Source organism: Suncus etruscus, chromosome 13, assembly GCF_024139225.1.
Source record: "Suncus etruscus isolate mSunEtr1 chromosome 13, mSunEtr1.pri.cur, whole genome shotgun sequence".
In the NCBI taxonomy this organism is placed as follows: domain Eukaryota; kingdom Metazoa; phylum Chordata; class Mammalia; order Eulipotyphla; family Soricidae; genus Suncus; species Suncus etruscus.
Window position 1 is genome coordinate 97,940,815 of NC_064860.1, and position 16,954 is coordinate 97,957,768.

General features: G+C 55.4%; 1 protein-coding gene across 1 annotated transcript in view; it reads left to right on the top strand.

Annotated features, from left to right (window-relative positions):
• The window catches only part of UBASH3A (ubiquitin associated and SH3 domain containing A), a 16,921-nt gene extending 130 nt beyond the window's left edge, over positions 1 to 16,791 (top strand). The window contains exons 2-14 of the mRNA XM_049785629.1: positions 694 to 747; positions 2,981 to 3,167; positions 3,792 to 3,990; positions 4,938 to 5,107; positions 6,733 to 6,941; positions 7,514 to 7,637; positions 8,572 to 8,671; positions 9,545 to 9,667; positions 10,886 to 10,978; positions 13,258 to 13,402; positions 13,758 to 13,861; positions 14,949 to 15,058; positions 16,654 to 16,791. Coding sequence (XP_049641586.1) covers positions 694 to 747; positions 2,981 to 3,167; positions 3,792 to 3,990; positions 4,938 to 5,107; positions 6,733 to 6,941; positions 7,514 to 7,637; positions 8,572 to 8,671; positions 9,545 to 9,667; positions 10,886 to 10,978; positions 13,258 to 13,402; positions 13,758 to 13,861; positions 14,949 to 15,058; positions 16,654 to 16,791 — 1,756 coding nt within the window. The remainder of the gene's footprint in view (positions 1 to 693; positions 748 to 2,980; positions 3,168 to 3,791; positions 3,991 to 4,937; positions 5,108 to 6,732; positions 6,942 to 7,513; positions 7,638 to 8,571; positions 8,672 to 9,544; positions 9,668 to 10,885; positions 10,979 to 13,257; positions 13,403 to 13,757; positions 13,862 to 14,948; positions 15,059 to 16,653) is intronic.
• The last annotated feature ends 163 nt before the right edge of the window (positions 16,792 to 16,954 follow it).

The following is a 16,954-nucleotide window of genomic DNA, read 5'->3' on the forward strand; positions in this document are numbered from 1 at the left end:
TCCTTGGGGTGTCCCCAGACCCAGCCCACAGCAGAGCAGCCCGCACCAGCTCTGAGCACCCCGGCTTCCCACAAACATCCTAGGCAGGCCTCTCTGCTGTTTGCTGGCCTTTGGCCTCGTCTTAGCCGTTGTGGGAGTGACATTGGGTGGACACAGCTGACCTCTCCAGTGCTCCCCAAACTGGAGGCTGTGGGAAGCCAAGTGCTGGGAGTGTATCTGGCTGGGCTCAGGGGGTCTCAAGGCCACACCTGGAAGGAACCCCCAGGTAAATTGAGAGAAGTCTTCAGGTGATCGAGGAAGTGGGGGCTGCCGTCTCCATTCTGCTGCCCAAGAAAGAGGCGCATACAGAGACATTCAGGGACCCCCACAGGCTCGTGCAATGTTGGGGAGACATCTTCCAGTGGGGGGAAGCCAATCAGCAGGGCTGCCTTTTTCTAGACTTTGTGATGTGGACACTCGGGGTTCATCTGGCTCTGGCCGGGGCCCACATAGGCGTGTGTTGGGGTGATGGGCTTGTTGGCATGGGATGCTTAAACTGAAAGTGAGAGCTTGGATCCCAGTATGGGGGTCCCCACTCCACTTGCTATAGATTCAAGACAGCCCTGGCCCAGGATTTGGGCCTCTCATGTCTGCAGGACACCCTATTTCTCTGGAAATGGGGGGTTTCTGAGCGCCCCACTCTGCCCTCCGCAGGCTGAAGGCTCTGGCGGCCACAGGAAGGAAAACAGTGGAGGAGGCTTCGGACTGGTGAGTGGGCACTGGGGGTCTCTGCAAGGGAGACCCTCAACACAAGGGGGTCCCCCCCCCAAGAAACACACAGGGCCTCAGACTCAGACAAAGGCCTGTAGTATGCACTGGGGCACATTTTACCTCAAAATGGTTCCAAAGTTGACGGAGCCATGCTGAAGGTAGACAGGTGAGGGCAGAGGGACCCGTGACAGCCACACGAGGTGGGAAGGAACCTGTGCCATGGGGAAATTACCAAAATGCTCATAGTGCCTAGGACAGGTGAGACCTTCAGGCCCCGGGACTTCCAGAGCAGCTGACTCCAATCCCATACAGCGACCTGTTCATGCCTCAGTCTGGCTCCTTGAGTGACCTCTTTTTTTTTGGGGGGGGGCACATCCAGCGGTGTTCAGAGGTTACTCCTGCCTCTGTGCTCAGAAATTAGTCTTGCAGGGTGGAAGAGAGCATACAGGTAGAGTGTTTGCCTTGCATGCAGGATGGTGGTTCGAATCCCAGCATCCCATATGGTCCCTCGAGCTTGCCAGAAGCAATTTCTGAGTGTAGAACCAGGAGTAACCCCTGAGTGTCACCGGGTGTGGCCCAAAAATTAATCAATCAATAAACAGCTTTTAAAAAAGAAATCACTCTTGCCAGGCTCAGGGAACCCCATGAGATGCTGGGGATTGAATCCAGGTCATCTGGGTGCAAAACAAACACCCTCCCCACTGTCCTGTCACTCTGGCTCCAATTGACTAGCACAGGGGTGGCAAACAAGTTTGACACAAAGAGCCAAAATTTTAAACTGTGAGAGTCAGAGAGCCACACCACACAGTGACCGCCAAAATAGACAAACACTCACACAAAAGCATATAATTTTCACAATAATCTATTAAACACATACCGCATTTTGCCATTTTGAGTGAGGGTCAAAATCCTGCAGTGATGGTGAGGGTGTGCTGCGTCCTCCACACTCAGAACTAACAGCAAAATGTGACACATGTGTCGTCGTCCCCCCCCCCCCTTGCTGCCGGTGCAGTTGTTTCCGAGGGATGGGAGATGGGAGGATGCAGCCTGGGGCTGGACTACACACTCAGAGATCTCTCCTCAGAGAGATCAAAATCCAAACTTGGCCAAGAGCCACAGTATACAAAATAATGAGAAGAGGCAAAGTGCCACATTCATTTTGGCTGGGAGCCGCATGTGGCTTGAGAGCCGCGTGTTCGTCACCCCTGGACAAGCACCTTTTGAGGTTAAATCTCTGTCTTTGGGTCCGAGGGTTCAGGAGGCTCTGCTGTTTGGTTTTGTTTTTGTTTGGTTGGTTGGTTGGTTTTGGTTTGGGGGTCATACCCAGCAGCACTCAGAAGTTGCTTCTGGCTCTGTGCTCAGAAATTGCTCCTGGCAGGCTTGGGGGATCATATGGGATGCCGGGGATCGAACCCAGGTCCATCCCAGGTCTGCCTCGTGCAAGACAAATGCCATGCCACTCTGCTATCACTCAGGCCCTGGGATCTGCTGTTTGGACCCACACAGACACAGATCCCACCCTCGTTGCTCTCCACCCTCGGCACTTCTGGGATCTGTATCTTCTCGCCTCTGATCTATCGAAACTTTCTGAGCAGAAAGAAAATGTCATCGCCTTCATGCTGCAAAGACAGACAGACACAGAGAGACAGAGACAGAGAGACAGGGGCTGGAGCAATAACACAGCGGTAGAGCCTTTGCCTTGCACATGGCCAGACAGACTCCTGTTCTATTCCCGGCATCCCATATGGTCCCCCGAGACTGCCAGGAGCAATTTCCGAGCACAGAGCCAGGAGTAACCTTTGAGCGCAGCCAGGTGTGGCCCAAAAACCGAAGAGAGAGACAGACAGACAGAGACAGAGAGAGACAGAGGCAGAGAACAGACAGAGGCAGAGAGAGACAGAGAAACACAGAGAGCAGAGAGGCAGGGAGAGAGAGTATCTGAGTGTTTCTGTGTGTAAGTCTGTGTCTGGTGTGGTGTGGTGTGTGTGTGTGTGTGTGTGTGTGTGTGTGTGTGTGTGTGTGTGTGTGTGTGTGTGAAGTTTTGGGGGTGTCTGGGCCCATCGACCTCCAAGGACTGGGTTGGGGGGACTCTCCCTGCTCTCTCGTTTTTCAGACTTTTCTGCCCTGAGACCCTTGTGGCTCTGGGCAGTGGGCAGTGCCCGGCTGTCTTCACCCCAGGGACAGAGCCACCTGTCGGGACGAGGATGCCAGGGGCTACTCTGTGTTCCAGGCTGCACTGCCACCGCGATGACCCTTCCCTGGATGACCCCATCCCCCAGGAGTTTGCCCTCTTCCTGTGCCCCACGGGGCCCCTGCTGGAGGAGCTGCAGGCATTCTGGAGGGAGAGCCAGCGCCAGTGCTCCCGGAACCGAGCTCATGAAGTCTTCCCCCACATCACGCTCTGCGACTTCTTCACAGTGAGTGCTTCCCCAGGTGCCCGAGGTCACCTTTCTGACACAGTCTAGGGTGGGGGCCACCTCCTGGCTTCGTGTCGTGGAGTAAAAACCACACCTGTACTAGGACAGATCTGTTGCTTCCATTCTGTTGATCCTTCAGAACCCCACTTATTTGACCCTTCCCTTCCTAAAGCTTCCCCCAAGTGTCCCCATAGAAGAGACAGCTGATCCTCATCCAACGCATCTCTGATTGGAGCTGCTTTGTGGGTTTTGATTTGACGCCACACCTGATGGTGTTTGTTTAGGCATTGCTCAGGTGGCACCCTGGGCCTCATCAAAGCCTGTGCCCTGCTGCCTTCATTTCTCTCTCCAGTGGCACACGCTGGTGGCCCTGAGTCTAGGCTACTCTCCCTCTCTCTACAGCTGAGGTCAGATTGGCATGCTGGTGCTTTCCCTTGTCTGTCTGGGGAAATCTGGGGACGTTTTCTGGAAGTCCGGGGCAGACATTCAAACTGAGCACCTCACAAGGAGTCCATCCCAGGAGAAGTTTCCCGGTGCCTGGACACAGCTCTCCTGCCCCCAGCCCTACACCAGACCAGTGGGCTGTAAAGGGCCCCTGGTGAGCCCCTTGTCTCTGCCCTTCAGTGCGAGGACCACAAGGTGGAGTCTCTGTACGAGGCGCTGCGCCGAGCAGGGGACAAGGTGCTAGGACACTTCCCTGTGTCGCTCCCGCTGGCCCTGCACTCGTCCATCAGCTACCTGGGCTTCTTCGTGCCCAATGGCCCTTCTGACGTGCTTCGAGAACTGGCCGTCACCTTCGCCACTGAAGCTGCAGATTTGGCAGGTAGGCACTGGGGTGCACAGCCTGGTTCTAGAGCATGCCCTTGGGGTCTTAGTGCATGTGTCTGGTTCTAGAGCAGGGGTCCTCAAACTTTTTAAACAGGGGGCCAGTTCACTGTCCTTCAGACTGTTGGAGGGCCAGATTATTGTAAAAACAAAAATTATGAACAAATTTCTATGCACACTGCATATATCTTATTTAGAAGTGAAGAAACAAAATGGGAATAAATACAGTATGTGGCCCGCGGCCGTAGTTTGAAGACCCCTGTTCTAGAGTATCCTTGGGGTCCAGCACATATGCCTAGTTCTAGAGTGTTCCCTTGGGGTTCAGTGTGTGTGCCTAGTTCTAAAGTGTGCCCTTAGGGTCTAGAGCAGGGGTCTCAAACTCACGGCCCTCGGACTGTTTGCAGCCCTCCGTACAACATTTTGTGGCCCTGCCCTAGAGGAATCTTTTTTTATTTTGTTTTGTTTTATTTTAGTTGTTTGGGTCACACACACCCAATGTTCAAGGCTTACTACTGACTTTGCACTCAAGGATCACCCCGACTTTGCCTCCTGCGACCCCCAGAGAAATTGAGTTTGAGACCCCTGGTCTAGAGCATGTATTTGGGGGTCTAGAACATATGCCTTGTTCTAGAGCATGCCCGTAGGTCTTGAACATTGCCTGGTTCTAAAGAATGTCCATGGAGCCTAGACCATGTCCACTTGGGTTCTAGAGCATTGCCTGGTTCTAGATCCCAAGGTTCTGGCAAGGCCAGTCTGGACTGGGGCACCCTAAGCCCATGGCTGGGCGTTTGGACAGCAGAGGTCACTCACACAGGAGATGGAGCACAACAGGGGGCAGATTGGGGAGCTGATCCCCCACTCTTATGCCCCCCCCAAGATTGCATGGGGTTAGGGGCAAACAGGAGAGCTGAGCCCCATGTCCCTGCATTATTTCCACCCCTCCAGACTGCATGGTGAAACCAAGCTCCAAACAGCTTCATCTGACCCTGGCCCACAAGTTCTACCCCCACCACCAGAGGACGCTGGAGCAGCTGGCCAGAGCCCTCCAGCCCGGCCTCGGCTGCCAGTGGGCCGCTGCGCTCTATTCGCGGGACATGCGCTTTGTGCATTATCAGGCGAGTGGACACAGTGAGTTAGCCAGAAGGACTGTGGGCCCTGGGGCTGCACCCCTGGTTAGACAGGAGTCAGGTGGGGTCCACCTCCACCAACGGGATAAGGACACAGGCACCTGTGCTCTGAGATAGGGCAGAAGCTTCAGTAACCGGAGGTCAGAAAGGTGGGTGTGAAATAGCTTACACAGCTCAGAGAATCAAGGGAAATGAATGCAGGTAGAGAATGGGTCCTAGAGAAGAGGGACATGGGGCACAAGCCAATATAAATGATGGGCCAACAGAGATGAGAAAGAGGGAGGGTGAGTGGGTAGATGGGTGTGGGTGGGTGATGGTTAGATGGATGGATGGGTAGGTAGGTGGTGGATGGATGGGTGGATGGATGGATGGATGGATGGATGGATGGATGGATGGATGGATAGATGGATGGGTGGGTAGTTGGGTGGATATGGGTAGATGGATGAATAAATGGATGGATAAATGGATGGATGAATAGATGGATGAGTGGGTCGATGGGTGGGTGGATGGATGGGTGGGTAAGGGTGTATGAATGGATGGATGGATAGGCAATGAGGAGTGGATATATGGATAAAAGGATGCATGGATGGATGGATGGGTGGGTGGGTGGGCATGGGTAGATGGAAGGATGGATGGATGAATGGATAATTGGTTAGGCGGGTGGGTACAGGTGGATGGATGGATGAACAATGAGGAGTAGATATTGGGTGGAAGGATGGATGGATGGATGGATGGATGGGTGGGTGGGTGTGTGGGTGGGTATGGGTGGATAAATGGTGGGCAATGAGGAGTAGATATATGGGTGAAAGGATGGATGGATGGATGGATGGATAGATGGATGGATGAGTAGGTGGGTGGGTGAGTGGATTACGGGTGGATGGATGGATGGATGGATGGGTGGGTGGACAGGTGGGTGAATGGACGGGCAGGTGGATGGATGGTTGGTTGATTGGGTGATGGATGGACAATGAGTGGGTGGGTGGATGGTGGATAGATGGCTGGATAGATGGATGGTTAGGTTGTGGGTGTTGGATAGATGGATGGGTGGATGGATGGATGGATAATAGGGTAGATGGGCAGAGGAATGGTGTGTGGGTGGGTGGATGGATGGATGGATGGATGGATAGATGGATAGGCAATAGATTGATGGATGGGCATATGGATGGGTGGGTGGTAGATGAATGAATAGGTAGTTGGGGATGGAGGGATGAATGGATCTGTGAGTAGGTGGATGATGGGTAGATGAATGGGTGGGTGAGTGAATGGATTGATGATTAATGGATGGATGGACAGATGGTAGATGGATGTGTGGTAGATGGATGGACAAATGGATGGGGAGATGGATGGGCACATGGATGGATAATGGTGGGTAGATGGATAATAGATAACTGGACAGATGGAATGATAGGTGGGTGTGTGGATGTTAGATGGATGGATGGGTGGATGGATAGATGGATGAATGGGAAGATATATGGGTGGGTAAGTGGTAAATGGATGGGTGGGTGATTGGGTGTGTGGAAGGATAGATGGATTGGTGTAGGAATAGTCAGTCCAACAACTGACTTCTAACTCTCTCCAAAGCACTGAGATAGAAAGTTCTTTCTCTTTTTTAGACGCTACGGGTCCTATTCCAATACAGGCCCCAGAACGTGGATGAACTGGCCCTGAGTCCCGGAGACTTCATCTTCGTGGACCCTGCCCAGCAGGAGGAAGCCAGCGAGGGTTGGGTAATTGGGACCTCACACCGCACGGGCTGCCGGGGCTTCCTGCCTGAGAACTACACAGAGCGGGTCAGCGAGAGTGATGCCTGGGTGAGGCACAGGTGAGTGTCAGGAGTGACACATACACTGAGAGCCCAAGCTAGTGTCCAGAGCACATGTGAAAACAGGGTTTGCATCTGTGCATGCTTCCAGACCATTGCCTCATTCCATGTAAATGTCTGCACATGTGTTCACATTTATGTGCTACATAAATGTTTGTTGATGTTATTGCTATGTCTGCATATGTTTATTTTGTCTGTATATGTGTGCCCTGGTGTGTACTGTATCCTCATGTGTGTCGTGTGTCTTACATGTGTATTGTGTGATGTGCCTAGTGTGTGATGGGCTAGGCCCATCAAGCCCATGCATGTATCTTGGCCTGTGCATCAGCGTCAAAGGTACCTATGGAGATGTATGAGCTCAGGACCCCCAGAAGGGTGGGACGAGCCCTTGGGTGCTCAGGAACCCAGGTATCAGCATTTCTGTCCTAACCTTCTTTGAAGGACTTGAGTTCAGAGTTCAGGGGTCCCATGTTCCCACTCAGTGGAGCAGGTGAGGTGCTGAAGAGACGATGGGTGCAGGAATAGCATGGGGGAGCATCACAAACCTGCCCAAGATTCCTCTCCTCCCACAGGACATACACCTTTAGCCACTCAACAGAGGTCAGCTCTGGGAAGGACTTGGAGGCCAGGAGCAGACGCAGTGGAGAAACCCCCACACAACCTGTGGGGAGCAGCTATGACGGGCAGGCTCTGCAGGTGATGGCGGCTCAGGGCACCCTCAGGACCCATGGGTTAGCCAGGCCTTTTGGGCGCAGCTTCTGCTGCTCAGACACAGGGCAGCAGGGGCAAGGGTGGGTGAGGTCCTTGGGGCCTCCTGGGCTTGAGCAAACCCCCAGGACCACCCCACGACTCACCCCCAGCACCTGCCGCTCTGCTATCCGGCAGCCTGAAGACACGGACACAGATCCTGGAGTCCCCATTCTTGTGGGGGTTGGTGACTCCAACTGAGTGGTCCCCCGATTCTCATGGGGGCTGGTGACCCCAACATTGAGATCACCCCAATTCTCATGGGAGCTTGTGTGATCCAAACATGAGGTCACCACCTGCCTAGGGAGTCAGGCCTTATGGTGGCTCCTGTCGGTGCTCGGAGAACGTGCTGGGAGCAGAGCTCTCAGAGGGCTCTGTGTTCCGCACTCCTCTCACCAGGGACTGGCAGGTCCCCTTGCAGACCACACCCCAACTCTCACAGCTGCAGAGCTGGAGAAATGCCTGTTGTCAGGTAGCAGAGGCAGTCAAAGGGCAGCCCCAGAGATGAGGGATAAGGCCTGGTGTGAGGGCAACACCTAGGGGTGGGAGCTCCTTCCCTGAAGGGTGTCAAGGGGAAGCAGTGAGGGTAGGTAGGAATGATGAGGTGGGGGCTGGAGGAACGAGGCAGAGGTTTGGGGGGGACAAGTGAGGGTGTCTCAGGCAAGATGAGGTGGATAAGGGGGTATCCCTAGTGTGAGCAGATGGGGTCACTTTTGGGGCAAGGTGGGGTCACAGGTGGGACAGGTCATAGGTATGAAAGGTGAGGGGTCAGGGGTGAGAGGTGAGGGTTCAGAGATAAGAGGTGAATAGGTCAGGGGTGAGAGATTAAGGGTCACAGCCAGGCTGGTGGGGTTCAGGCTTCCATCCTGCCCCCCATGTCTAGGCCGCTATGGGGAGAAGGGCCATCCTGGTGGTGCGTCACGGGGAGCGCGTGGACCAGATCTTCGGGAAGGCCTGGCTGCAGCAGTGCTCCACGTCCGACGGTGGGTCACATCCCCAGCCCACACCCCAGAAGCAGTCAAGCTGTGGTCCCCACCCCATTTCCGAGTCCTGTTTCCCCAGCACCTTCCTCTGACGGATGGGAAGGGGGATGGGGTGCAGGCGGCACCTCTATCCATGGGACTCCAAGTGTGTTGTATGTGAGGTGGGGTGGTATGCATGTATGTGTGTAATTTTGAGCCCGTGTGTGTGAGAAACATGGGGCATGTGTAAGGTGTGACTGTGGTGACTGTGGTATGTAAAGTGTATGAGTATCTGTGTGTGCTGTGTGTAAGGCGTGTGTCAGCGGTGTATGGGTGTGAGGTACTGTGTTGTGTGGTGTCTGAGATGTGCAAGAGAGTATCATGGTATGTAAGGGTGTGTGTGTGTGTGTGTGAGAGAGAGAGAGAGAGAGAGAGAGAGAGAGAGAGAGAGAGAGAGAGAGAGAGAGAGAGAGAGAGAGAGAAACTAATAAAACCCAAGGCAGCCATCAGACTTTCTGGAAAGAGCCTTCTGGGCCTCTGGGGGGGGGGGGCATAAGGGTGACTTATAATAAGGCTCCAATAAGAATTGGGAGCCTGAACCCTAATTTTCTGCTCCTGAGAAAATGCAGCTTGGGAACACTCCACATGTGGGGCTAGAGTAGTGCAGCAGGTCAGGCAGTCGTCTCGCAGATGGTCGACCCGGGTTCGAGCCCCAACACCCCACAGGGTGCTCAGGCACTCTAGGAATGATCCCTGAGCCTAGCCAGGAATCAGCCCTGGGCACCACCAGATATGGCCCTTGCATCAAACCGAACAAGCAAATGGAAAGCAGATCCTGCATTGGGGACCAGTCCGGTCCCCCACCCTTGACACACCACTGATTCCCCCCTCCAGGGAAGTACTACCGGCCAGACCTCAACTTCCCCAGCAGCCTGCCCCGCCGGAGTCGGGGGCTCCAGGATTTTGAAAACGACCCCCCCTTGTCCTCCTGTGGCAGCTTCCAGGCGCGGATGGCAGGTTCGTCCCAGGAGGCCCCAGACTGCCGGGAAAAGTGTCTGGGAGTGGGGCCTGAGCTAGAGAGAGCACAGCAGGAAGGGCCTTTGCTTTGCATGCAAGTGACCCAGGTTGGATTCCTGACATCCCATATGGTTCCCTGAGCCTGCCAGAGTGATATCTAAGTTCAGAGCACTGCTGGGTGTGGCCTAAAACCAAAACAAAACTAAAAAAAAAAAAAAAAAAAACTGGGACTAAATCTTCCCAGTGGGGCCTGAGACTTGGTCAGCCCCTATGGTCCCCATCTGCACACATTCCCCAGGAGGGCTGTTGCCCACTTTAGGGGGACACTGTGGCAGACCAGAAGGATCCCAGAGATTTCCCTGCAGGTACTGAGCCCCCTGAGTTATGCCCACTTCTGGTGAGGAGGCAGGCACAGCAAAGGCAAAGCAATTGGTCCGGATCACACAGCTGGTAAAAGGAAATAGAGACTCGCCCCAGGGAGGGGAGGCAGAGGAGGGCAGAGAGGGGAGATGGCAGGAAGAACCCACAGCGGCGGGGACCAGCGCACCCCGAAGCGTTCAGAAACAGGAAACCGCATTCTCTGACTTCATCCCAGAGCCGTCGCTTTGGGCCGGTTTGACATCATGGGGTTCCAGTGCCAAGAGGTTGAATTGGGGGGACAAAAGAGGTCGCTGAGTTCATCTGGGTTTTAGCTCTTGGAGTTTTGTTTGCTTGTTTGTTTGTCTGGGGCCACACTACACTCAGCCCAGTGCTCAGAGATCACTCCGCCTCCTGCTTGCAGACCTGTGTTCAGTCCTTCCAGCATCACCCCGGATTCATGTGGGCCTATTTGGGGATCAGAAACCTCCGACCTGGGGCCGAAATGGCAGCACAGCGGGGAGGGTGTCGGCCTTGCACACAGCAGACCTGGTTAGATCCCCAGCATCCCATAGGGTTCCCTGAGCCTGCCAGGAGTGATTCCTGAGTGTAGAGCCAGGAGTGAGCCCTGAGCTCCACCGGGTGTGGCCCCAAAACAAAAGCCAAGAGGAAGCATTGAGCCCATCTCCTAAGCACTGGCTGTGTGTTTGGTCCCTGTCGAGACTTCCTCCTCCTGCCCAGAGCGTGACCTGCCCTCGGGTGCTGTCCCCACATATTCCAGGCCCCAGAGTTGGGGTGGAGACTGGGGTATCCCAGGACAGGGCCACAGAGGGGACAGCCCTAACTTCTGCTCCTTCCCAGGGGAAGCCCTGAGGGACAACGGCGTCAGGATCACGTCGGTCTTCACATCCCCGGCTCTGCGCTGCGTGCAGACGGCCCAGCACATCCTGGATGGTGCGTGAGTGAGGTGGGGTATGGGGGGCAGGCAAGGCCAGCTGGGGCAGTTCAGCCAGGGGCATGCAGGAACCCCAGAGCTCGAAGCGCTGGCCCAGTGCAGGTTGGGGCTGTCCAGCACCACCCACTGGCCTTCCCTGCTCAGAGGCAGGAAGTGAGGGCCACTCCCTGTGTCATCGACCATCTCAGCCCACCTGCATGGTCAGTCCCTGTATGGTCAGACCCAGGGTGCGGGAAGGGACTAGAAGCCAGAGCAGCAGGGCCTGGTGGGGCTGAGAGAAGGCCGGAACCATCAAGGCCCTGTCCACCCTGGGAGAATGCAGAAAGTTCTGGGAGGAAACCCCAGAACTGAGGTTCTTAAGCTCACGGGCACCCCACAGCACCCCCCAAAATTTACCTTCTGAAGCAGGAGGTGCCCCCAAGTGCTCCCCTGGCCCCACCAGAAGGTGTGGCCTTAGAGAGGCAGCAGGAACCACATGGGGAGGAGGAAGCTGGGGACCAGCCAAGCCGGAGCACTGGGACCAAGTGAGGGGTCAGATAAAGTCAAGAGCGAGGTAGCTGGGGCCCCAGCAAGAAGGCAAGAGGCCCAGATTGGAAATAATGGGACTGGCCGGAGCATAGCACCTCATGCTTGGAGCACCACTCTCCACACAAGGAGCACCATGTTTCACACCTGGAGCATTATGCCTTATTCCTGGAGCACCAACCTCACACCTGGGTACTATGTCTCATTCCTAGAGCTCTACTCTCACTCATGGAGCATTGATCCTCACACATGGAGCACCTCGTCTCACACCTGGGGCGCCTCAACTCACACCTAGAGCACCACACCTCCTTCCGCCTGGAGCGCCCCAGGGGTGGTGGACCCTGACAGCAGCTGTGGCTGATCCCCTTCTTGGCATTTGCTTCAGAATGCTCCTAACGCAGGGCAGCAGCACAAGGGCAGTGGGACCCGTTTCTCCCTGGGCTGCTGGGCTGCTAAGTCTGCCCGTTCCTGACTGACCACATGGAACCAGAGCACGCATCACATGCTCATGATGGGGGAAGTAGGTTTCCGGGATTCCCTCTGAATCCCCACTTCCTCCCACAGTGCCTGCAGGCTGAGGCCCCCCAAATATGAGCCCCTGTCTGGGGACAGCCTGCCCCTTTCTCAGATCCCCCTGGCCTCCGCTCTCAAGTACCCATGGGGATGCAGGATCCTGACCACCCACCATTGTCCTAGGCATGGCCCTCCCATGCTCAGATGAACCCCACCTCATCACCTGTTCTGTTTATTTGGTTTTGGGGCCACACCTATAGGTGCTCAGGGGTTATTCTTGACTGTGCTCAGAAATTATTTCTGGAGTGCTTGGGGGATCCCTTGTGGGATGCAGGGGATCAAACCCAGGTCTGCCGCATACAAAGCAAATGCTCTCCCCGCTGTTCTGTTGCTCTGGTCGCATGAGGCCTGCTATTCTGACCACTCCAAGTGAGTTTCTTGCATACACATTCCAAGCCCTGAACTCTCCCCAGCTATAGAATTAAATCCTCAGATTCTAAAGCCAAAACACTGGAGAGATGCAGGTCTGCAACCAAATGTCAATCTAGGAAATAATACACACACACACACACACACACACACACACACACACACACACATAGCCGTGTGAAGGTATCTTTCCTTTTTCTTCCACCCAAACAAGATGATCTTGGACTGAAACATTCGACCGGGATTAAGGCATTTTCTTTGCACATGACCAACCCAAGTTTGATCCTCGCCATACTATTTGGTCCTCTGAGCCCTGCCAGGAGTGATCCCTGAACACAAGACCAGGAGCATTGCTGGATGAAGCCCTAACTACCTCCAAAAGAAAAGAAAGATGGGGTGGGGGGCAAAGTGATAGCACTCCAGGAAGGGCATTTGCCTTGCATACGGCTGACCAGGGTTCAATCCCCAGCATCCCATATGGTCCCATGAGCCTACCAGGAGTGATTCCTGAGTGCAGAGCCAGGAGTAACCCCTAAGTAGCACAGGATGTGCCCCCAAAAAAGAGAGAGTAGAGAGAAGGGGGACTGATTTTCTAGTTCTTCCTTTGGTCCAGTTCTTGGAGAGGGTCCATTGCAAGGATCCAGAAGGTTCCAGAAGGTTCAGGCCCCTTCCACCCTCCTGCCATAGCCTGTCTGGCTCAAGGGGTGTCCAGGAGATGCCCATGTCCCCAAGTCACACACTGGGGGCTCGGAGAACCTGGCCAAGGCAGGTGGGTGCCCAGGCTGACGGTGCTTGTGCCCTCTGGACCCAGAGCTCCGGCTGGAGAGGACGGTGAGGATCCACGTGGAGCCTGGACTCTTCGAGTGGACCAAATGGGAGGTGGGCAGGGCCCTGCCCCACTTCATGGGTCCGGACGAGCTCAAGGAGGCGGGATTCAGTGTCAGCACCGACTACAGGTGGGCCCCTCAAGGGACAGGGGTACTCGGAGCTGAGCTGCTGTGGGGCCTGGGAGGAGGTGACAGGACAGGTGTTGGGGACAGGTTTCCAGGATGACCAGACTTCCAGGTAGATGTGAACAGCCTGGTTGGGCTTGCGGGAAGAGGGGACCCCAGCTTTGCAGTTCAGGGCCTTTGGGTCTCTCGCAGACAGGCTAGAGCAGAGAGAGGGTCAGAGGCACCCAGCCCTATGCTAGCTCCAGAGCAACCAAGCTGGCGACTTTCTCCGTGGGTCACTCTGGAAACCATGTTAGAATATTCCACAGAAACGCACCCTTGTGGGACCTGGGCCGCCTACCTGTCATCTCCCCCTCAGGCCCACGTTCCCCCTCTCCTCGCTCCTGCCAGCTGAGAGCTATGAGCAATTCGTGGGTCGGTGTGCACTGATCATGGAGCAGGTGGTCTCCAGCGCCCCCAAAGGTAAGCACCCTCCAGTTCCAAAGAGCAGGGATGGGTACGACTCCCCCAGCCCCTCTTTGAACTGAATCCCCTCCTGAGGCTCCGGGGTCCCCTGTAGTCTCCAGAATTCCCTCTAGCCTCTGGGGTCTCCTGCGGCTGCTCTGGGCATTACACCTAGGGTGACCCCCACTGCCTTCAGGATTGTGGGACTCGGGGCTCATGGGGGCCTCTTCCGACATCCCAAAGTGAGTGCTGAGTCTCCAGCTTTGCACAATCAGGAGGCACCCCAAAGAGGGAAACCGATGCAGAGCAAAGCACAGCAGAGCGAGTGCCAGTGGCACCTACACCGACTTTGGGGTTCTCCCCCAAGAGCATGGCCACCATGGAGGGGGCCCCTTCCATGGAATAAGAACAAAAGTGCTTCCTTTTTTTATTTTTTTTCCCCTGGCTCTATGCTCAGAAATCACTCCTGGTAGACTCAGGGGACTATTTGGGATGCTGGGATTTGAACCATCGTCCTTCTGCATGCAAGACAAACACCATACCTCCATGCTATCTCACTGACCCAAAGTGCTTCTGTTTTTATAAAATTGCTGAGACTGTGGAGCTAAGGTCCCCCAAACAGAAGAGATTTCTTTGTTTGTTTGTTTGGGGGGAGGGAGCCACATCTGGTTCTGCGCTCAGAAATTGCTCCTGGCAAGCTTGGGGGACTATATGGATGCCAGGATTTGAACCACCATTCATCCTAGGTCGGCTGTGTGCAAGGTAAACGCCCTCCTGCTGTGCTATCTCTCCAGCCACAAGAGTGATTTCTGAGCACGGAGCCAGGAGTGAGTCCTGAGCACTGCTGAGTGTGGCCCTCCAAAAAATGAACTCAGGAAAGCCCTGACCACCACACACAGACACACAGACACACAAATACTCACAAAGACATGCACAGACACACATGTACACACACTTGCAGACACACGCAGATACATGACACACACTCACGCAGACACATACAAAGACCCATGCTCACAGACACATGCACACAGGCACTCATACACACACACACACACACACACACACACACACACACCTGATGGCCCCTCCTCTGTCCCCACAGCAGGCGTGACCCTTGTGGTCGCTCACAGCTCGGCACTCGACTCCTGCACCCGCCCACTGCTCTGCCTGCCCCCCAGAGACTGTGCCGACTTCGCCCGGCTGGTGAGAAAGGTCTGTGTTCCCTGCACCCGTGCTGGCCATTGAGCTCTCAGTTCGTCCCAGGCCCTTCTCCTGGACAGGACAGGGCCTGGTCAGGGCCCAGCAGGCTGCAAGAGGCCTGGGGGGACTCCAGGGGCACTGGGGTTGACCCAAGGGATGGGAAGGAGCACAGTATGTTCTCAGGGTTACCCAAGAGCACACAAGGGACTAGGCCAGACTCATGGACACTCACAAGCAGAGTCACCAGTCTAGGAAGAACTTGGGGTCTACCCTGTCTCCCCATCATCTCAGGCTGGGTCAGACTTTTCCAATCTTCCTTCCAGCTCATGGACCCTGCCTGGAGGACTGTGGAGTAGACAGAAAACACCAGTGGGGAACAGTCCTGCCCGGGCTCCATCCTGTCAGGGTCACTGCAGAAGTGAACAGCAGGACCCCCCCCAAGGGAGCAGGGATAGCAGTTCCTGGACGGTGGTTGGATTCACGGGCTGGACCCCAAACCATGCCCCCTCACTGCCCCAGGCCCTGGGCCTGTGCTGGAAACCATGTACCCCCCCCCAAAACATGCTGGTCTCAGATGTCCAGAGCCTGGCCCCTCTCAGAGCAACCCTGGGCATCCCCACTTCTGTGACTTCAGAGCTGATAGCCAAACACAGAACAGGGATTGGTCCTGGGTCTTAATCCCACAGGAGGGCTTGAAAGCAGAAATGACACGGGTCCCTGGAGCTGGAGTGGTAGCACAGTGGTAGGGCATTTGCCTTGCACATGGCTGATCCAGGACAGACCTGGGTTCAATCTCCGGCATCCCACCATATGGTCCCCTGAGCCAGGAATGATGTCTGAGCTCAGAGCCAGGAGTAACTCCTGACCACTTCCAGTTGTGGCCCAAAAATAACAACAACAACAAAAAGGACACGGGTCCTAGTTCCCCCATATCCCCCCATCAATGCTGCCCACCCCATCAGGCTCCCCTGGTCCCATAAGCAAGAGGAGTTGGGGTGATGTGGTTTTAGACCACACCCAGCAGTGCTTGGGGGCTACTCTTGGCTCTCTGTGCAGGGGGTCACTCTCAGGGTTCCATCTTTGGTTCGGCACAGCATGTTCGGGCTGGTGGCAGGGCCATGGGGTGTTTGGCCACACCCGTCAGTGCTCAAGGTTGACTCCTAACTCTGTGCTCAGGGATCACTCCTAGCCAGGTTCCAAGAACTATGTAGGGTGCTGGGGATAGAACTTGGGACACTGTAAGCACAGCAGCTTACACAGTGGACTGCACCCACTCCTTTTTTGAGTTTTGTTGTTGGGGTTAAGCACATGGGCGTTGGGGCATTACATGGACAGGTGGGCAGGCACACTGGCACACTGGCCAGCTGGGCCCACATGAATCCCTCCTGCTGGGAGTTCCTGGGTTTTCAGGGAAGTACCCAAAACTGTTAGGGATCCCTAAGGCTCTGACTCCCCTGACATGACCCCTAAGGCTCTGACATGCTGCTGCCTGTCCTTCCATCTAGTCCTGGAGGGTTCAGACAGTGTACCGTGGGGACAACGCTGTGTGGGAGGTGAGGTGTTTCCACCACCCTGGGATGTTGATGTGCATCTCTCTGCCCCTCCAGATCCCCGCCCTGGGCATGTGCTGCTGTGAGGAGGACCCGGAGGCTGGGCGCTGGGAGCTGGTGCCCCCACCCATCCGGACGCTCACTCATGGTGCCAACTCACCCTTCAGCTGGAGGAATTGGGTCCTGGGCACCTAGGGGGCATGGCAGCCCCTTCCCAGCCGCTGCCACCACCACCACCACCACCACCAGACACCAGACTCGGGGGGCTTCTGACCTATGGGGTTACCAGGAGTAAGAGTGAGGTCTGGGTGAGGACAGTGTGGTGGGGTCTGCATGCTGCCTCCAGGATTAAAGCCTG